The sequence below is a fragment of the Carassius gibelio genome, chromosome A22 (genome assembly GCF_023724105.1).
Source record: "Carassius gibelio isolate Cgi1373 ecotype wild population from Czech Republic chromosome A22, carGib1.2-hapl.c, whole genome shotgun sequence".
Classification (NCBI taxonomy): domain Eukaryota; kingdom Metazoa; phylum Chordata; class Actinopteri; order Cypriniformes; family Cyprinidae; genus Carassius; species Carassius gibelio.
In genome coordinates, this window is record NC_068392.1 from 15,963,277 (window position 1) to 15,985,711 (window position 22,435).

Consider the following 22,435-nt stretch of genomic DNA (forward strand, 5'->3'; position numbering starts at 1 on the left):
TCATTATTATGTTCACTGTTGGCCAAAGCAATATTTCTGATATTTATTTTGTTAGCATTCTCATTTCCAAATAGTAGATTTTTATATTTATGCATTTAACTATTATAGTTTTTTTATAATTTATATGTAGTATTTATTTAACCTTCATTTAAATGAATAAATGGATTGGTATATGAATAACTAGTAAACAAAACACATCCATAACATTTGTATGATAAATACATTCACTCGGTTACATATAACGCGCAACCCAGAAGAGTCCCATAAAAACAATAAAATCACATTTCAATTTCACAAGAACACACTCAATGATAGAATTAACACTGAAATTCAGAATAAACACAACATCAAAAGCTGTATTAATCAAACTCTAGTAGACTGTGGCACGTTGCATTGATTGAATCCAAACAGCACGACTAAAACTTGTTCCCATATTCCCAAATTAATATACAGCAGTGATCCTCAAATCTGGTTCGCGAGATCCACTTTCCTGCGAAGTTTAGCTCTAACCCTAATCAAACACGCATGAGTTTGCTAATCAGTTTCTTCGGGATCATTAGAAAATCACAGGCATGTGTGTTTAATTGGAGTCGGAGCTAAACTCTGCAGGAAACTCGCGAGCCAGATTTGAGGATCACTGATATACAGCCATCACCACCACAAACAAATTAATCTTTTCACAGTTGTTTATAAATTATTTAGAGCAATTAAGGTTTCTGATACAACACCAAAGTTAAAAGAAATTGGATTAATGTCACGCTCTAAAGAAAGGAAAGGTTTTTCTGTAGATTCAGCATGATTTATATTAGCAGACATTTAAAAATATAACCATAATTTCAGTTAACTAAAATAAACAAATAAAGATAGTCACGTACCGAGCCTCGTCTGGAGTCTGCTCTCTAAACAGAGTCCTGTAGATTACTGAAGCTGAAACTCCCTCAATAATCACTTCCTCAGTCCCTCCCTCACAACCATAAACATCTGTTTACTTCCCTTTTATAATCACATATAAGTATATGGTGTCAAGTCATGTCTTGGACATATATTTTATACCAGAATCAGAAAAAAAGAAAAAAAAAAATTAAAGTTTGAGACATGTTTCATGTCAACTAGGCTACTTACAGGCATATATGTAGCTCAACCAAAATCCAGATCCTTAGATGAAGTCTTTACACAAAACATGTTCAGCAAACACAGATTCACAACACAGTGGAAATGCAAACAGATTTTGAACATTTATTGTGGTCAAGAGCATTTAATTTGTGCTGTGGCTTAATTATCTGGTTACTGACTGCAACTTTATACAAAAATAGAAATAGAAATAGACCGATGAGAGAAGCACAGAACAAGTCTTGCAGAAAGCAGGAAAATCACATTATTTCATTGTTCCTGACTTTAGAACTATGTGATTAGGGCAAATACAGTCTCTCATGCATAATTAGGTATTATGTTCGTATATACATACATATATATATATATATATATATATATATATATATATATATATATATATATATATATATATATATATATATATATATATATATATATATTGACATGCCCCTAAACAGCACATACACTGGTGTATAAAAGCATTATCAGCACATATACATAAGCTTTATACTTAAACAAGGATTGAGATGTTTATATACTGTACTTCATATTTTCGTGTAACGTATCCGTGTTTGGCTTGAGTCTTGAGATTGTTCAAAATCCAGAATGTGAAGATTTGTATCCTGAAATGTTTTCAGGTTGTCTCTGTTCCTTCCGTCAACAAGAATCTTTAATAGTCCTTAAAAGTAAATTCAGATTTAACATTCAGCCAAAAACATATAATTTGTTCTTATTAACATAACCATTGTAGTCACTATAAAAAGTTATAACTCTAATAGATGTTCAAATGTTCATTAAACATGTTAAAAATTGCACACACAGATATTATGATCTGAATTTAAGCCCATAGTGTTCTAATGTGGATTCATTCAGGTGTAATCAAAGACTCACCTATGACCACAATGATCAGAAGAGCGTTGATTCCAGCAGAGATGAGGATAATCAGCCATTGTGTCTGATTCTGATCAATATACTTCACCACTGTATGATTCTTGTTCTCTAGATTTAGAGTTAGTTCTGTGCAATCATTGAAATGGTTTAACATTAATATTGAATATTTTGTGTCTATCAAATGATTTAGTGTTTAGTTTCAGTGAATGGTCACTCACCAGTGATGTACAGTCTGGTGCCGTTGCTGTATTTTGGAGGTGGACTTGAGGTCACACAGTAATAAAGTCCTAAATCATCAAGAGTGACATTATTTATGAACAGATGATGTTTACCCTGCACTGAATATTTGTGTTTAAATGTTTTAGCATAGTAAAAAGTAGCTGAAGTTGTAGAAGAGAGTAATATCATCACTGGAGGATCTGGTAGTTTCAGTAATAACCAGTTAACCTCCTGTTCATCATGATCACAGTTTATAGACACATTTAGACCCAAATCTGTTAGTTGATCTGTTAAAGTCTCTGCTGATTGACACCATATGAGCAGAACTGTGAAATAAAACACACACACACACAAACACTCAATGGATTATTATAGTCTCAAAAAACATTAGAAATCAATGTATAAAGAAAAATAAACCATTGATGAAGAAGAATAAACTCACAGAGAAGGAGCTTGAAGATCTTCAGGATGTTCAAACACTTCAGCATGATGCAGTCTTGTTTCTTTCACACGGGTTTAGAGCAGCTTTGTTAATAACAAGGACCTGAACCACAGTCAAGAGGAAGTTAAGACAGGTTTGCTTCTGATCTAGTGTTGTGTCCGTTTGTTCAAATCTCAACCACTGACTTATGTATAACCTGTTGTCATTAAAAAAGATGATAATAATAATAATAAAATAGAAATCACATTTTTCATCTTTATGCAAAGTAACAGGAGAAAGCCACACTGTTCTCTTCACGAAGCCGCTCCAAACAATCATGTGGTGAAATAATCTTTGTTAATAAATAAAATAAAGCTGTTCATTGTTAGTTCACGATAATAAATGGAACATTATTGTAAATTATTGGCATGATATTTTGTGTCATTTCACTCGGTCAAACTTTAGACCACATGATGCATGCAAGTGTGTGAGATCATGCTGTTCATCAAGCCACCAAACCAGTGGAAAACGTCATTTGCACAAAACCATGCTTGTGTTAACCACAGACAGAGAGAGTGAAACTGTGTAGAAATTAGATGTTATTAAATATGTGTGGGAAAATATTTCAAACAATATGCATTGCCAAAAAAATAAAAAAAATAATCTCTTTATTGTGACATGAGCAGATTGAGAATAAAAGACGACTCAGAGGATCTAAGCACAAATGTACATTTAATGGAAACAGAGCAAAACCCAAAACAAGAGAAGATACAGGGATGAGCAGGAAAAAACTAAAGGACTACAAACATGGTAGAAGAAACAGGAAGTACAACAGAAGTCTATACTTTGAGTTTACTCTGAATACTGTGAATTATTGAAAGTTTCACACAATTTGATTAGTTCTGTCAATCTCACCGATGTTAAGCACTAAAAGTGTCCCTGCTTCCCTGAGTTTGAGAGTTTGAATACCCTCCAAAAATGTTTTCTGGCATGTTTGAATACTTTTGACTCCCGCTGGACTGCTGGAGGGGTTGAACAGTTATGACTAACACAAATGAACTATTTAAACAACTGTTTCTACAAGTTCAGATACTGCAAGTCTACATCCACATTCATCCGGATAAGATATGGACTTTGGTTTCAGAAGTTCTCCATCCACACTAGCACAGGCTAGTTTCAGATATTTTCCAAAAGTTGTTTAAAATGCTGAAATTACCTTGTTAATGATCTGATCTAAAGAACACTTGATAATAACTGTGGAACACATTACACTATTTATATACACATACACTTATTTATATAACACACATACTTAGTATACACTTAAAGGGGGGGGGTGAAATGCTCGTTTTCACTCAATATCCTGTTAATCTTGAGTACCTATAGAGTAGTACTGCATCCTTCATAACTCCAAAAAGTCTTTAGTTTTATTATATTCATAAGAGAAAGATAGTCTGTACCGATTTTTCCCGGAAAAACACGACCGACTGGAGGCGTGACATGTGGGCGGAGCTAAAGAATCACGAGCGCGAGTAGGCTTTTGCGTTGAGAGTGTTTGGAAGCTGTCCAAAAAAACTTTGTCCATGTTTAGCATGGGAATCCAACTCTTTAACAGTGTAAAAAACTCAGTATGCATGAAATAGCATTTCACCCCCCCCCCCCCCCCCCCCCCCTTTAAACTTTTGCACATAATATACCTGTAAATACATAACTGCTCATTGTAATATACCTGCCATACCTACTTATTTGTGTTTTTTGTATTTTTTATTCTTTTATTGTGTTTTTGGTTCTGTCACTGTCATTAAGTTGCACTGCGAAGCTTCTGTCACGAAAACAAATTCCTCCTATGTGTGAACATTCTGATTCTGATTCTGATCTGTTCTGTCCTCTGGTGGTCGATAACAGTAAAATCTTTTGATCTGTCCATGTTTGAGTCTCATAATGGGGGAGAATGGCCACTTAAGAACAGTGTAACTTTTATTTAACTCTATTGTATTCCATTTATTATTTTCCCTCAGGTCCACTTATGATGTTAAGAGTTTGTGTTTATTGACCGCACTCTTTATGGCCCTTGTTTCCTGTTGTGTCATTATTAAAAGAAGGAAAAGAAGATTCATGTTAAAGGAATAGTTCACCCAAAAATAACATTTGCTGATATTTTACACACTCTCAGGCCATCCGTGATGTAGATGAGTTTGTTTCTTCATCAGATTTGAACATATTTAGCATTAGGTGGGTAGAGTACCCAAAAACTGATGTACCCAAAAATCTATGTAATGTGTGTATGTATAAATATATATATTTCATCAGCCTTTACTCCAGTCGTCAGTGTCTCATAATCCTTCAGAAATCATTATAATATGTTGATTTACTATCAATTATGTTCTTTTTAGCTTTCTATACATCAAATAATCCTAAACAAAATGTCACAGGCTCCAAAAAATATTAAGCATCAAAACTGTTATATTTTGAAGGATCCTAACTCTGAAAACTGGAAGAACAGCTGATGAAAATTCTGAATGCATCACAAAATAAATTATATTTTAAAGTCAGTGCTTTAAGTGGGCCGATATGCACCGGTACTCAGTACCGCCACTTCCAAATATAGCTCTTGAGCGTACCGCCACCTCTCCGTGCGCCAGGAACGTGCTTTTAGCGTACCGGTACGCTCATTTGGACATCTGTTTTAATAGAGGTTTTAATCCTTTGCCAGTGCTGCCGTTTTTCAGAGCGCCCTTCACAATGTAAGCTTCCTAATTCATCCCACCGAGAGCAGACTACATCACCCACACACCCAGGGGCGTAGCAAGCTTTTCAAAAGTGTGGGGGATGGATGTGGTTTGTTTATAAACAATAAAAATGATGAACACATTGACAGAGGGGTACAAAATGCAGGGCTTAAAGTTCTCTGGCACTGTGTGAGATTTCCGGCTTGCAGTGTTTGGCTGGGAAAAAAATAATCCTACATTAAAAAAAAAGAAAAAAGTAAAAAAAAAAAAAAAATCAGAAAAGGAGAGAAAAAAGACGCCCACACAAAGCTTTTTCTCTGGTGGTATAAATAATGTAACAATTTGCTGTTTTTAAACATTAAAATAATATACACTTTAATTATTTCATAGTTCTTCAACAGGTATGCAAACAATACCCAATAATAGCAATTAGCATTAGTCTAAAAAACTAAATATAATACCAAAAACACTCGACATGTCAACAAAACGATTAACAGAACATCTTCCCAAACGGGACTTAAGGCAGAACAGCCAATCATCAGCCGGCCACACTCAAAGCCGGTGTCAAGTTTGAGAGGGGGGGGGGGGTGGGGGAGGAGGCAGTCGCGGCGAGCGCAGACACAGAGCGGTCAGAGAAACGGAGGAACGACTGTAGTAAGGCGTTTGTGCAAAACTGCAGAAAAACTGCAGAAAATGGGGCCTCTCACCGGGAAAAGTGTGGGTGTTAAAACCCACACATCCCCCACGGGTGCGACGCCCCTGCACACACCCATGACTTTTACAAGTGAGAAGCGCATGCGTTGCTTTTGTCGCTGTCAGTAACAACCTAACGTGGCCGGAGAGAATTTGTGAAACGCGCACAAAAATTCAAATATAGTGAACAAAACGTAATATGCTCTCCTGGCTTCAGAGTACTACAACAAAATGTTCAAACCCAGATGACTCGCTGGCTGACACCCTGCCATATCGTTGAAGGTCAGACACAAACTAATGAAGTAATGCAGTAGCTCTTTCAGGCAGGGTGACCAGATGTCCCGAAAAATTCCGGACAGTCCCGAAATCGAAACTGTTATCCCGAATCTGGCCCTAATTGTCCCGAAAATTATACTAAAGCAAAATCTTGAGTAGTTATTGTCTGAAAACTGTCTGCGGAGGTTGAGTCGTTCTGCAACCAGGCCCCGCCTGCTGCTCATTGGCTGCACGATCTTTTTTCTAAGTTCTAAAAAAATACCGTAGGCGGCTAGGCTCGAATTTAGATATTCATTTATCGAAATAATCTATATGCACAAAGACAATACGACCTTTTTATCCCCTTTTTGTTTTAAAGCTTGATGAAGAGAGCGCAAGTTGCTGCAGCTGCGAGGAGGACAGTGATGCACGCGCACAGGAGTGATTGACAGTTCGCGGCACTGTGTACAAAAAAATACTCCGTTCCACATTTATATTTATAATAAAAACAATAATAGAGTACCGGCACCTCTTTTGGGCCACTTAAAGCACTGTTTAAAGTATGTATAAATTATGTATAAATACCCTCTGACACAGGGAAGAGAGAAAACTCCTCACATGAGCACTAATTTACTGAACATCTGAACAAAATTAACCAAATGCACATTATTGCATTCATAAGCTCAACAAAATCGTGTGTGATTGGTTATAATGCACAAAGCTTCTGTCGATGGCTCAGCGCCAGCAAACGCAGATCTGAATTTAGCAGCTGCCCAGCAAACACAGAACGTTGTGAGGACGTCGCCAGTTAGTCGTCATTTGGTCAGCGCGACATTACTTTATGGCAACGTTGTGAGGACGTCGTGGTAAAGTTCCATTTTTTAAAATCTTGGCTAACTTCCCAGAAACGTTGTGGGCACGTACTCAAAAGACGTCGCTAGTTAGTCCCATTGGGGACGTTGTAGCGACGTGGTCAGCTGGTCTTCAGATAACTTTTAATATTATTGCACTAGATGTATTATTATTATTAAGATACCATTTGAACAGCATATTCTTTGGGAAATATACAAAAAAATTAATCAAGCATGTTAAAATAATTATATATATATATATATATATATATATATATATATATATATATATATATATATGCCATCAGTTTAAGAACAATCAAATAAACAATTTACTGAGCAAATGGTGATAATGTTTGTTAATGAAAGAGAGTACGGGACAAATTAACATTTAAACCTTAAACTAGCAGCGCACGTCACTTTCTGAGTGAAGTGCGCGACGTGCGCGTGCCCGTCATTTTGTAACGGTCAACTTCCAGCGGACGGACACGGAGGAAAGGTAAGTCCTGTAAATCTACTTTTATTCATAGATTTTAACTGATATAACGTTAAATGCCATCAAAGAGGAGTAGTGTTTTGTATTTTTGTAGGTTTTCTCTTTCAATTTAATAAATAAATGCTCTGTTTGGTTAATTAGCTCAAAAGCATTCTCAGAGGTGGTCTAAGGTAACGGTAACTGTTAAAATCGAATATAACCTTACCTGTTTTAAATTATTTGACATTTATCACTATAAACTATACAGTATTAATACTAATTATTAATACTAAGGTAACGGTAACTGTTAAAATCGAATATAACCTTACCTGTTTTAAATTATTTGACATTTATCACTATAAACTATACAGTATTTTCTAATTATTAAATGGTTAACCGTAGTAACGTTAATTAGTTTGTTTGAATACCTGCTGCTCGAGCTTGATGATGCTCATGCTAGCCATGCTGTGAACTTGAATATAAACCGATAGAACGTTAAATATAAAGTTTAACGTTAATTAGACCGAGGCTGCCGAAATCATGTTCAGTGTAACGTTATGTGGGATTAAAAATTTCCCCTTTTCTCCCTCAAGTGGCAGGCTTGTAAATTCTGTCATCTGTTCATTATTGGTGTTGATGGTGTTTTTCACATGCATGCTTTTTAATGCTAGTTTAATTCTCAAATTGATCTGATACTTTCGTTTCACAAAAAGTAAACAAATTGTTCACTTTCTTAGGGCCTGACAACCACCAGTTGAGTCCATGATCAGTGAGTTCCTTATAAGGAAATATATTTGTTACCACCTAGTAATTTAAATGTATTATTTATTGCTTTAAAATGAACACATATATTTATCATCAGGGGAAGAGACAGTCTGGGCAGCAGCAACAAGACAACTATTACAAGTAGAGATGGGTTTCAAGAACTGGTACTAATTTGGTTCCTGACTTGTTCGGTACTGAAAACATTTACATAAGCTACAGGATCAATAGTGCTCAGGCCCGTCGTCAAGGGGGGGCATCGGGGGGCAGTGCCCCCCCAAATGACTTTTTGTGCCCCCCTAAACGTAACGCACAGAACAATTAACCAAACTTGCATTACTGTGCATTCACACCGCCGGCGTCGAGAGCGTCAAAGTGGCCGGAAGTCATTCATTTTCAATGTAAACCAGCGAGGAGCGGCGCGGCGCGACTTGGCCAGAGCGTCGAGCAGAGTTCAAATCAAGGCAACTTTATGGTAATGAGCTATGACGCGGTTGGGCAGCAACCAATCGGAACGTAGAAGTCAACCGCTTGAGAGGATTCCAGAGGACGCAGCTCCGATCACATTAGTTCCCAAGCAAAATAGAGGACAGGTTGATTATTGCTGTTTCGCGTTTGCAGTAATCTATGATGTGTCCCTGTTTGGGTACAGGGACATAAAAAAATAATTAAAATTGATACGTGGACCAAGGTGTCTGAGATCGTTCATTTTAAGTAAAGGAACTTAATATTTCGTCCACAACAACATTTAATGAGATCAACTTATAACGTTAACCTCCTTGTGGTTAGTCTGCATAAGATCAACAAGTCTGTTTGCTTTGCTTCCACTTTTAGTACGTATTCGGTCTACGTAAGATCATCTGAGTTCTCACGAGTTTTTCTACAGTGTCAAGAGCAGAGCGACAAGAGCGATGTTTGACGCGCCCGACGCCGCCGATATGAACGCGCAGTAAGACGGTCGATGTTGAACGTTATTAATTTAGTTCATTGCACTAATAACATTGTTTCAGCAGAACTTCACTCACAGGAACAGTAATCACTACAACGGTAACACTAGAAATGCATAACACATTACCTTCAGAAATGATTCAGACGATTCATTATTCAACGCATTATTACACAGAACATAATTTTAAATATAATTATATTCATAAATGACTGTTAAAACATCCCAAAACAGCACCCAAACCTTGCAAAGACCTACCTCATTAATTATTCAAATACAACAGCCAATGGCAAGTCTCCAGCAGCAGACCTTTCAATATGTTATTTTTGTGTTAGTAGTTTTATTAATTCAAATTACAATATGCAGTTTGTGTGCAAGTATATGTATATATAAATCATGCAATTCATTTAGTTAAGCATACAGTATTGTATTGTTTATATGCAATTCCTTTGCGCAGCTGAGCTGTGGGTTGCATGCGATCTCAGAATAAATTTTTGGCGGTTTTGGAAATGTTAAGAGACAATAAACAGAGACGTTGAGATCAAACGGTGAAGTATTTTATTTGAATAATTGAACAAAACAAGACTATTGTGGTCTATTTTAGTTATAGCCTAATATGGGTTTATGTTATGGTCTGTCTCAGATCATTAAAAAAATTGTGCCCCCCTATGAAAATTAAATGCCCCCCCATTTGGTTTGTTCTGGCGACGGCCCTGATAGTGCTGCTATCAGTATTCTTGTAACATTGATTCATTACCCTTTAGACAGAACCACATATCCTCCAAATCATCTCTGCGTGGATGGCAGCAAGGATCCAGGATCAAGAGATCATTCTTCATGGAGACTGTTCCACAGGAAGCAGTTTCTCCTGGGTGAAAAACTAAACCTGGTTGTTTCAGCATCACTCAGGCAAGACTAAATACTTTTAAATTGACTTCAGTTGGTTATGTGTTTCAGGTCATCCTGACCATTCTGCTGTCCTGGATGTAAGGCCGTGCTGGAACTACATTTCTCGTTGTTGAAAGATTAGTGCAGCGGTATCCAGGCATCAACGCCTCTCGTTTACTTTTAAATGAAGTGACGTCAAGGATGGTGAAATTAATTCTAGAAATTAATTCTAAATAGAAGTTGAAGACTTCTCAAGCACCAATGCAGCCGTTCTCCAGTCAGAACATCTTATGCAAATACCCAAGCGCAGACGCAAGCCAATCAAGTGCATGCAATACCAGAAAACTAATGTGATTGGCTGTCACTATGAGAAGAGACAGTAATTCTGATCCGATATCAGTGTCGTTTTTTGCTAAAAAAAATTTAAATCAATGTAGAATTTTCTATACTTCTGTGTAGGGATGTCAATTTTCAATCATTTCCATGATCGATCGTCGTTTAAATTAATGATCAAATAATCGATTAATCGTTAACCTTAATGCTGCAAAGTCTATTGCAGTAACTCCCAGTCACTGGTATGACAGGATGTGCAAAAGTGTGTGTGTGTATATATATATATATATATATAAAACTGTAAAATATATATTTTACAGTAAAGACCAAAAGTTTGGACACACCTTCTCATTCAAAGAGTTTTCTTTATTTTCATGACTATGAAAATTGTAGAGTCACACTGAAGTCATCAAGGGCTATTTGAGCAAGAAGGAGAGTGATGGAGTGCTGCACCAGATGACCTGGCCTCCACAGTCACCGGACCTGAAACCAATCCAGATGGTTTAGGGGTGAGCTGGACCGCAAACTGAAGGCAAAAGGGCCAACAAGTGCTAAGCATCTCTCGGGGAACTCCTTCAAGACTGTTGAAGACCATTTCAGGTGACTACCTCTTGAAGCTCATCAAGAGAATGCCAAGAGTGTGCAAAGCAGTAATTAAAGCAAAAGGTGGCTACTTTGAAGAACCTACAATATGACATATTTTCAGTTGTTTCACACTTTTTTGTTATGTATATAATTCCATATATAATTCCATATGTGTTAATTCATAGTTTCGATGCCTTCAGTGTGAATCTACAATTTTCATAGTCATGAAAATAAAGAAAACACTTTAAATGAGAAGGTGTGTCCAAACCTTTGGTCTCAAACTGAGATATATATATATATATATATATATATATATATATATATATATATATATATATATATATATATATATATATATATATATATATATATTAGACAGTTTCATCGGATGCACGCGCCTGGACCTAAGTTAACTTCCGGTCTGTGTTGTGCCTTCTGCAGTGCCTTCTACAAACGCAGTTAAAGGCAAGGTGATGAGTAGACTGAAGTTGTGCTCAGGTGGTTGTGCTGCGGGATGTTTCCCATACATTTATTTATTTTTGGAGACTCGCCACAATTTTAAAACTGATCGATTTTCAAAAAGGCTTCGTTGAATAAACATGAGTAACGTTACGTACTGCACGTTTAATAATTCCTAACATTTATATGTTTAAATATCAAAGCGAGGCACAGGTGTTTTTATATAGCTGTATTTCTGAAGGAAGACTTGCATGTTATATGCCTGATAAAGCAGCGTGTGAGCGTACCAGCTCTGCTTTGTTTACAGCTGTTAATGGGGAAACCTCTATTTCTCGCACTTTATGTCTATGCTTTAAAACATCTCCTGCTGGCAAAGGATGAATTTGCATTTTCATCAAGTCCGCCTGATCCACGCAGCAAACATATTTTGTTTGTTATCAAAAAATATCTACTCTAGAGGGACTTGGCTGTTGTTATTGATTCTATTTGGAAGTCTACCGGTTAGGTCAGGTCCACAAAAGCGCGCATGTGCAGTAACGTTTGTTTATGTTGTTGCCGTTGAAACCGTCTATATATATATATATGTGTGTGTGTGTGTGTGTGTGTGTGTGTAATGTATGTGTGTGTAAAATACATTTCTTTTAAATGTATAGCACAGTAATGAAGGCAGCAACATGTGGTAGATGGGACAGAACAAGAATCTATCATTGTGCTAATGTATTATAATACGAAAGGGAATGGCTCCTATACAGCGTGCAGCGCGTAAACACAACCAGTGCGCAGAATGATGCACTTGAAGCAACACAAAGTCACAGCGTGTAGCATTACTCATAGAAATATTCAAAACACCAAAGGAAGAGATATTGTTGTGTATTATATGTGTGCAGTATTTTGAGCCTTTTCTTTTAACAGTTTTAAATATCAGTTATTGTGCGCTCTCGAAGAGAGTTTCATTGATTTGACTGTAGTAACTAGGGCTGGGATGATATGCTAATCTGCCAAATCAATACTATCCCGATACTTGTGTGCCTATTCAATATATATTTATAATTATATATATATATATATATAATTTAGCATTGTGATTATAGTTATATAACTATTGCAATTCGTGACTTATCCAAATTGTTTATAAAATGATCTTTGTTTCTGTAGATTTGAGGGAAAGATTAAAAACAAGGAGGTCTGGGAATGACTGAAGGGAACTGACAGCAGTGAGGGAAGGAAGTAATCACCAGAATGTAAGTTCTTTGAGAATGTGTGCATTGTTTATTACAAGTTGAGTTTTCATTTAAATGTAGCAATGTACACAGTTGGTCAAACGTTTTAAATATATTTTAAAAGTTTAATTTACTTCTATAATGCACAGCTATATTTTCAGCATTAATTACTCCAGTCTTCAGTGTCACATGATCTTCAGAAATCATTCTAATATGATGATTTACTGCTCAATACATTTTTCTGATTATTATCAGTGTTGGAAACAGTTGTGCTGCCCAAACATTTTGTCTACACTACAGTTAAATTTATTTATTTATTATAATTTATGTGTTTTATAAAATAATAATGAAGAAAAAATTCAACTTTCCAGAAATGCTAAGTTTTCTTCCCCATCATTTCTAATATGGGGTGCGTTTCCCTAAAACCAACTTTGGTCACAAGTTCCTTCTTTACCAATAGAGTTCAGTGGAACTAACAACCGTAGTAAGCTAACTGCAGATGTGATTCACATCATGTATGTCATGAGCAGATGTACACTTTGATCATAGCGCCAATAATGTGATTAGGTGCATGTAAATGAACTGATTTGTGATAATCAGCAATGTTTCCCGATCAGCAAATCGGTATATGAAAAAGATCATGTGACACTGAAGACTGGAGTAAAGTTACTGAAAAATTCAGCTTTGCCTCATAATTATTTCAATAAATATGTTTAAGTATATTCAAAAAAGAGTATGAAAACTGTTTTTTCTTTCTTTCTTTCGGTTTGTTTTTTTGTTTTGTTTTTTTTACAATTACTTTAAAACATTATTTTTATCAAATTAATCTAGCCTTGGTGAGTAGAAGAGACTTCTCTTGAAAACCATAAAGAAAAGATTCCAGATTTTTGACTGGTTGTGAACATACATGAGCAACATTAACAAGATGATCCTCCCTTTCAGCTCAGAGAAGGATGTTGACAGCAGGCCCAGGATGAAGAAGAGGAGGAAGAACATGTTTAACAATTTTCTATAAGCTTGCCATGTGTTATAATAAAAACAATGAACATGACTACAATAATATGCTAAATGTTATTAAAAGATTCCAGTTTGCAAGAAATCTGAGTGTCTGACTCTACACTAGAGGAACTCTTTCCTGAAGAAGATCAGGTGCTGAGAAGAAGCCTTGTTCTACAGCAAAACACTGCATCAAGCCTCCTGTCCTTCCCTCAGAAGAGTCTGTCTTCTGCTGCTGGGGTAAGAAACACACTCTTCCTCTTCTCTATCAGCTGTCCAGCACCTAACTCTGCCTCCTCAGCACTGTCTGAAAGAGTCTTCTCCACAGTCAGTAATCACAGATCACAGATTCTTCTGAGAAAGTCGATATGCTCATTTTCTTAAAAAACTTTGTTTTTTCGGGTGGGACAAATAATACAGGAGAGATGCTAGAAATCTCTATATTGTTTATTTTTCATATCTTTACGCTTTATGAATGTTTTTCTTCTGAGAAGCTCAAAAATTATGGTTCTTTGGTAATTGTTATATTGTTTAGGTTTATCCTCTGATAGTGAGCACAGAGCCCTGATCATGACATGCAAGAAAAAGAAAGAAATCATGTCCATGATTTACTAATTCCTTCCCTCTATGTACTAAAACGTGCACGATTACTTTTACATTTCATTGATTTGCTAAATCGTATGCACAATTTACTAATTCGTTCTCTTGATGTATAAATAGTGTACACATTTTAGCAAATCGAGGGAATGAAATAGAAAATCGTGCGCATGAATTAGCCTAATTTTTTTCCTGCATGTCGTGTAATTAAAGCACATCACCACCAGACATTTATACCAGGAGCCTCATATACGACGCTCACAGTTTTACTTTGTGCAGTATCTCTGTGCAGTATCTGCTGAATTGTTTCATATCTATTTATCATGTATTTTTTGTTGCACTAAATTATGTTGTATCAACAAGTTTACTGATAATTATTTATAATTTTCACTAATAACGTCATTAACCATCTCCCCATCTTTAAGACAAAAATTTTCTATTGTTTATATTGTGTAATCTATGAATTGATGTGTTTAGTTTTCTGTGCTCATAACTTAGTAACATTTTGCATGTTTAAAGAACAGGTGCGATGTTCAAAATGTTTTGGCTTCGTATTTGTACAAAGTAGTGCTGAATAAATATTGATTTGTGAATGAATGCAGTGTGTTTTTGTCTATTTTATATTAGAATGTAATGTTTTTGTATTTGTTTGCATTGCATGTATGTAATTAATGTATTAACTATGAATCCCCTATAATTAGATTACAATTAGATTTCATAAGGTTTATTTTTTTGCACCAGAGATGGATTGAGTTTATTAGTTCTTTATGTATTTCAAGGTAATGGTGAGGTGAAAATATGAATTACCAATATGATCCTGTAATGTCACGTCCTCATAACGTGCCAGTTTGGTCGTCAGGACATACTCATCACGTTCCAGCGACGTTCCACTATAACGTCGCCACGACGGATATGGGAATCACAAAGTTACGTCACTGGAACGTTATGTGGTACGTCGCTGAGACCAATATGGTATTTTATAGGAACGTCCTCATAACGTGACAGTTTGGTCGTTGGGACGTACTCATCACGTTCCAGCGACGTTCCACTATAACGTCGCCACGACGGATATGGGAATCACAAAGTTACGTCACTGGAACGTTATATGGTACGTCGCTGCGACCAACATGGTACTTTATAGTAACGTTCTCATAACGTGCCAGTTTGGTCGCTGGGACGTACTCATCACGTTCCAGCGACGTTCCACTATAACGTCGCCACGACGGATATGGGAATCACAAAGTTACGTCGCTGGAACGTTATTTGGGATGTCGCTGCAACGAATATGGTCTGGTCCAGTTACGTCGTCACGACGTAACTGTGTTAGCTGGGTGGTGATATGACTCGCTGAACGTACTATTAATTAAAATTAATAAAATATTAATCAGCTTTTTTTTTTTTTTTGTCTTTTGGAAGCTGGTTCCCCTCTGTTATAGGCCACACGTACAACAAACTATTGACACAGTGGTATCTTGTATTGTAATCTAATGAAGCCTAAGGCCGGGCATACACTGTGCGATTTTCATCCGATTTTGAGTCGAATTCTGACTCTTGCGACTCTTTTTCGGGTCGGGTCGATTTTCAGCATTTTCGTGCATCGTTTGTCATGCAGTGTTCGTTCGGTGTACAAGGGGAAACAAGAGGTGATTAACCTCTCCCGACCGGCAATTGGTTGGTCGGATGGATTTCTGACATGTCAGAAATTTTGGCTGCCTCTCGTGAGGTATCGCACTATTTAACAGGGCTATGAACCGTTTTCCGCGTTTCCCTCACTGCGCATGCGCGAAACCATAAACGAAATCATGGTGATACGGCGTGTAGTGTAGACTGAAGAGATAGAGGGAAAAATTGTGGAGTTATGGCAAAGAAAAATAAAAATAAAAGAGGGAAGAAAACGCCTGCTTGCCTCCAGTTCGCGTTGCAAAATGGATAAACCATATTGGCCACGGCCTCCAAGCCAACTGCGCGTCTAGATACGCAGATGCCTTTTTTTCTTTTTTGGACGTTTCAGCACACAGAATTGCGCAAACAGAATACAGTGATGTCAACCTTTATTTTGATAAGCAGTTATTTTATGACCCAGAACACGTTAGTTAAACTCATGCATCCAGCAAGAACTTAATACACAAAATAATCATATTATCTTTAAGTATGTTTACTGTTTAAAATTATTAAAAAAAAAAAATGATATTGTAGATCACATAAATATTACAATTATTAAATGTTACTATGACAAGTACAGAAGTAATTGCTTTATGAATATAACTCAAATTGAAAAAACAAAAGGAAAGTTGTGTGAAAGTAAGCATGGAATGAAGCAATGCAAAATTAGGTGATTGTCTGGGATATTTATTTTCTATGGATGAGAACAGCCTCCATGTATGTCCAGTTCATACAATGATCAGCTACTGTACCAGTGACTTCAGCTCTCTCATCCAGTCTAAACCATTTTTTTTCACAAAGCTGGACTTACACAATGCTTATGGGGGATGAATGGAAGATCGCCTTTAATACCCCCAGAGGGCACTTTGAATACTTGATCATGCCTTTCCAACACCCCATCGGTCTTCCAGACACTCGTCAACGACGATCACCTCTGACCCAGCACGTCAGTTTGTAGTGGAAGTCGATGGGTCGGAGGTGGGGGTAGAAGCGGTGTTATCTCAACATTCTCCCTCAGACGACAAGGTCCACCCATGCGCGTATTTTTCTTATCGTTTATCTCCTGCTGAACGAAATTATGATATTGGTAACCGAGAATTATTGGCAGTTAAGATGGCATTAGAGGAATGGCGCCACTGGTTAGAAGGATTGGGGGTTCCTTTTATTGTACGGACAGACCACAATAATTTATAATACATTAGCACTGCCAAAAGGTTGAACTCCAGGCAGGCTCGGTGGTCACTTTTTTTCGGACGTTTTGATTTTATTATCTCGTACCGCCCGGGTTCCAAAAATATTAAACCCGACACTTTGTCACGTATTTTTGACCGTTCCGAACGCCCGTCCACTCCCGAGTGTATTTTTCCTGAGACATTAGTGGTCTCCACACTCACATGGGAGATCGAATCAAAGGTCAAGAGGGCCTTAGAAGGGGTAACGCCTCCGCCTGGGTGCCCACCGAATCGCTTATTTGTGCCGGAGGGATTACGGTCCAACGTTATCCAGTGGGGACATTGCTCTAATGTGGCTTGCCATCCAGGAGTTAACCGTGCTAAATTTTTGGTAAAGCTACGATTCTGGTGGCCACTTATGGCTCGTGACATTCACAGATTTGTTTTGGCTTGCTCGGTTTGTGCCACTGGTAAGACTTCCAATCGGCCCCCTGACGGGTTACTTCAACCGCTGCCGGTCCCTTCGAGACCCTGGTCCCACATCGCTCTACATTTTATTACCGCCCTCCCAGGGCAACACGGTAGTTTTGACCGAGGTGGACCAATTTGTGTCCAAATTTTGGCGAGAATTCTGTAGATTACTGGGAGCGACTGTAAGTCTGTCCTCAGGGTTTCATCCCCAGAACAATGGTCAAACCGAAAGAGCCAACCAAGATTTGGAAAGGGTGTTTCGATGTTTGGTCTCCAAGAATCCTTCCTCCTGGAGCCAACAATTGTCTATGGTGGAGTACACCCACAATACCTTACCAATATCAGCTACAGGCCTATCTCCTTTTGAGTATAGTGTAGGTCACCAGCCACCTATTTTTCCCAGTCTGGAATCTGAAGTCGCGGTCCCCTCCATTCACGCCTTCGTCCAGAGGTGTCACCGCACTTGGACTAGAGCCCGCGAGACTCAACTCCAAGTGGGGGCGAGCACTAAGGCCAAAGCCGATCGCCACCGGTCTAGGCCTCCCGTATACGTCATTGGTCAAAAAGTGTGGCTTTCTACTAAGAATATTCCTCTCCGCTCCGTATCTAATAAATTGGCTCCCAAATTTATTGGTTCGTTTACTGTCACCAAGATCATTAGCCCGGTGGCAGTCCGCCTTAAACTCCCTCCTGCATACAGGAGAATTCATCCCGCCTTTCATGTGTCTAAAATAAAGCCCGTATTTTATTCTCCCATTAATCATTCACGGATCTATCACCACCATCACCTCTACCAACGCACTCAAATCACCCACTCACCTGTCTGTGCTGCCGTCGAGGTGTATATATGTATATATATATATATATAGTGGAACATTTCTTAATTAACATGCAAGCCATAAATATATATATGTATTGTTACAAACACGCCAGGTTCCACCTCCACACAATCACAAAGCACACCCTCACCTGAATACTAGATCACCACCACCTGTTCCTCATCTCCCTCTCATCAGCGCTGCACCATAAAAGCCCCACACACGCACTCAGTCTTTGTCCAGTCACGTTCGCAACAAGACAACTCTCTCACACACACACACACACACACACACACACACACACACACACACACACACACACACACACACACACACACACACACACACACTCTCTCACACACACACACACACTCTCTCACACACACACACACACACACACACACACACACACACACACACACTCTCTCTCTCACACACACACTCTCTCTCACACACACACACACACTCTCACACACACACACACTCTCTCACACACACACACACACACACACACACACACACACTCTCTCTCACACACACACACACACACACTCTCTCTCACACACACACACACTCTCTCACACACACACACACACTCTCTCTCACACACACACACACACTCTCTCACACACACACACTCTCACACACACACACACACACACACACACACACTCTCTCACACACACATACTCTCACACACACACACACACACACACACACACACACACACACAGAGGTCTGGTCAGCTTATACACTAAATTACATGCATATAGACATGCGGTTTAAACTTAAACCAAGTGAAGGTGGGTTTCCTTTTTGCCTGACGATTTTTATTTTATTTTTATAAATAATAAAAAATTTACTTGAAATCATTTTATTACTCAGTTTCTCATGATTGTTATGAGATGCTCAACGAAACCATCTGTGTCTCAAAACCAGGAAGTACAGCAATTATCATTGCTGCAAAAACTGACATTCAACTTTTATGACTTCATGTCTTCCAGCAGCTTCTGAGCAACTATCTTTGAGATGAATGCTAAAATATGCAGTGGCTTTTGGACCCAAAAACATAAAAAAAAAGAAAAAAAAGAATCCATATTTAACAAAGTGTAATGGTAACCGAACTAACCAACATCATAATTTGCTCATTAACTAAAAATAAAAAGCTTCCAATATTTTGTTAATGACATCAACGTCTTAAACTCTAATGAAGAAAACTTACAATATTTTATTCTATTCAGTATCTTAATCAATTTGCATATTGTTTAGCCTATGCAGTTCTTGGTGATACTAAAATATATGGTGATAAATAACTTCTGGGGTTATATAAATGTGGCTTTATTTGTTAATAAAAAAACAAATAAAAAAACATTGATTTTATTTTAAAGGGAAAGTTCCCCTTGAAATTAAAATTAACTTCCCTTTATGTAATTACTTCTGGTCTTCATTTTTATTATTGGTCTTGTTTTTCTCCATATTTTACGGCATCAACACAAGATCACTGTACCAGTTACGAATCAGTTGTGCAGTTGATTGTTGGATTTCAGTTAATTAATCTAGTAAAGGTGTATGGTTTTATTTTTGCATGTTGGTAGTATATATACTGCATGGAACGTCATGGAGTGATTGACCTTTGACCCACCCCCACACAACCTTGACATTTTGACCTTGACCCCTTTTGTCTGGTGAACATAGGGCAAAAGTGAGTGAAGTGACATTCAGCCAAGTATGGTGACCCATACTCAGAATTTGTGCTCTGCATTTAACCCATACGAAATGCACACACACAGAGCAGTGAACACACACACACACACTGTGAGCACACACCCGGAGCAGTGGGCAGCCATTTATGCTGCGGCGCCCGGGGAGCAGTTGGGGGTTCGATGCCTTGCTCAAGGACACCTAAGTCGTGGTATTGAAGGTGGAGAGAGAACTGTACATGCACTCCCCCCACCCACAATTCCTGCCGGCCCGGGACTAGAACCCACAACCCTTAGATTGGGAGTCCAACCCTCTAACCATTAGGCCACGACTTCCCCTTTTATGGTTTTATGGTCTGATTTTATGGTCTGTCACATGTGGGGCGGGGTTTCCCCAGCAGTGGCGTCATCGGATTGGATTCACTTAGATAGGATCCCCCTTGGATTTCTGAGGAAATCAGAAAAAGAGCTGAGAAAAATACATAGACATGGACTTCTTATACTCACCTAAAACCCCCGAGAAGGAATTGGTCGAAGAGATGATGGAAAGGCTAACTTTGGCGAGGAGAAAGCCGTATAACAGTAATTTGTGCCTAATTATACTAATAATTAAATGGAAATAAAACTGTATAAAGAAGGTTTTAAATACAAATCCAAATAAATAAATGGAAATAAAACAATCAATAAAGAGGTCGTATAATAAATGTTTTAAAATAGATTCCTAATAATTAAGTGGAAAATAAAACAATCAATAAAAAGTGTATAATGTTAGGTTTTCAATAAAAATTCTAACAATAAAAGTTTACTCTTAGCACTAGAGTGATATTGTACAGTTGAAACCTCTAAAACATGGTCCTCTCTTTCACCCATCTATTACGCCGCCTTCACGCTGGCAGTTGAAATCAGCTCCAGTACGGCAACGAAACGACCGGAAGTAATTTATTTCCTATGGAGATTCGCATACCGCATGCGAATGGCTACAAACCGGGTTCGAACGAGTGCGGTGGGAAAAAAATCGTGTCCGTTGGTCATCCGGATGCGTTCAAAAAATGTAACTCTTGCGAAAGGCCACGGACGGTTGTCATGTCATTTTTTTATTTTCATGATTTTCTAACATTATAAGGGCAGTTAATACAATTAAAATGAATAATTAAATATCGTGCCCCCCGCTCTCGAACACACTCGGTCTCTCTCGCTCGAGTGCAGGGTTGTTGCAGTCGTATATACCACTATATTACATTTAGCTGACCTGACATGCACATTCAGATACAGACAATATCAATTGCTCTAATCTCTCCACCATTTTTGTGCTACTTGCTTCCGAAGCTTTTCAGCGGTGTAGGACGACGTCCACTGGGGGAGTATTGCGTATTACGGAGCGTATTTCAACTGCCAGTGTGAAGGCGGCGTTACAGTCATTCTGCGTGTGTGTGTGTGAAGCGGTTCACTGGGAGTGGTAATGTTTAAGAACATCAGCAGCGTTGAAACCGTGGCTATGGAACTGCACTGAATTGAAAGCAATTGTGCAAAGGCTATTATTTACGGAAGTCCTAAGCGGCCATGCATTATAATTTTTCCTTTTTGTTTTCTTGTTATAACGGCGTAATTTTCTCGAAGAAGTTACAAAACTGCGCCGGCACTGTAGACCTGGACATAACTGATGGGGTGTTGTACACTGTCCACTTTACTGTACGCGGACCTTCCTTGTGATCGCTATAATTTGTGCAGTCTTGTTCATTAGGCTACTGATATTTAATTAATTCATATGTTAAATGCTTGAATCGATATGATTATTTTGTGTATTAAGTTCTTGCTGGATGCATGAGTTTAACTAACGTGTTCTGGGTCATAAAATAACTGCTTATCAAAATAAAGGTTGACATCTATGGAGTGAGTTTTGGTTCTTTATTACATGCGAGAAAATAAAAGATCTGAGAGAAAAAAAAAAGTTTGAGAGAAAAAGTTATCACACTGATAGCAAAAAAACATTTCATGAGAGAAAAAAGAATATTTGAGAGAAAAAGTTTTCATGCCAATAGCAAAAAATAATAATATTTGAGACTAAAAAAAGTTTTGAGAGAAAATATTTTCTCAAAGAACATAAAAAAATATACATTTGAATTTTTTTTAATTATTTCTGAGAAAAAAAATCTCTCTCAAAATACTTTGAAAAAAACTC

General features: G+C 37.7%; 1 protein-coding gene and 2 long non-coding RNA genes across 8 annotated transcripts in view; 1 reads left to right on the forward strand and 2 right to left on the reverse strand.

The window, feature by feature from the left end:
- LOC127942625 (uncharacterized) overlaps window positions 1-2,827 on the reverse strand; it is an 82,496-nt gene extending 79,669 nt beyond the window's left edge. The window contains exons 1-2 of one of the 6 annotated variants that reach the window (XM_052538484.1): window positions 2,666-2,827; window positions 2,452-2,549 (exon numbers count right to left, since the gene is read on the reverse strand). In XM_052538484.1, coding sequence (XP_052394444.1) covers window positions 2,452-2,549; window positions 2,666-2,711 — 144 coding nt within the window. In that variant the 5' untranslated portion in view covers window positions 2,712-2,827. Of the gene's footprint in view, window positions 1-875; window positions 954-2,451; window positions 2,550-2,665 lie in introns of those variants that run through there. The other 5 variants (XM_052538482.1, XM_052538486.1, XM_052538481.1 and 2 more) reach the window with 5 other exon arrangements.
- Window positions 1,570-2,440, reverse strand: LOC127942628 (uncharacterized). Its single transcript, XR_008149354.1, has 3 exons — window positions 2,223-2,440; window positions 2,005-2,130; window positions 1,570-1,792 (listed from the first exon to the last, which is right to left on the reverse strand). It is a non-coding gene; the product is annotated as an uncharacterized LOC127942628 (long non-coding RNA).
- A 4,693-nt stretch (window positions 2,828-7,520) lies between the features above and the next one.
- On the forward strand, window positions 7,521-15,030 carry LOC127942629 (uncharacterized). The gene is made up of 7 exons (XR_008149355.1): window positions 7,521-7,671; window positions 8,385-8,416; window positions 8,510-8,603; window positions 10,120-10,227; window positions 10,313-11,176; window positions 12,776-12,861; window positions 13,783-15,030. It is a non-coding gene; the product is annotated as an uncharacterized LOC127942629 (long non-coding RNA).
- The last annotated feature ends 7,405 nt before the right edge of the window (window positions 15,031-22,435 follow it).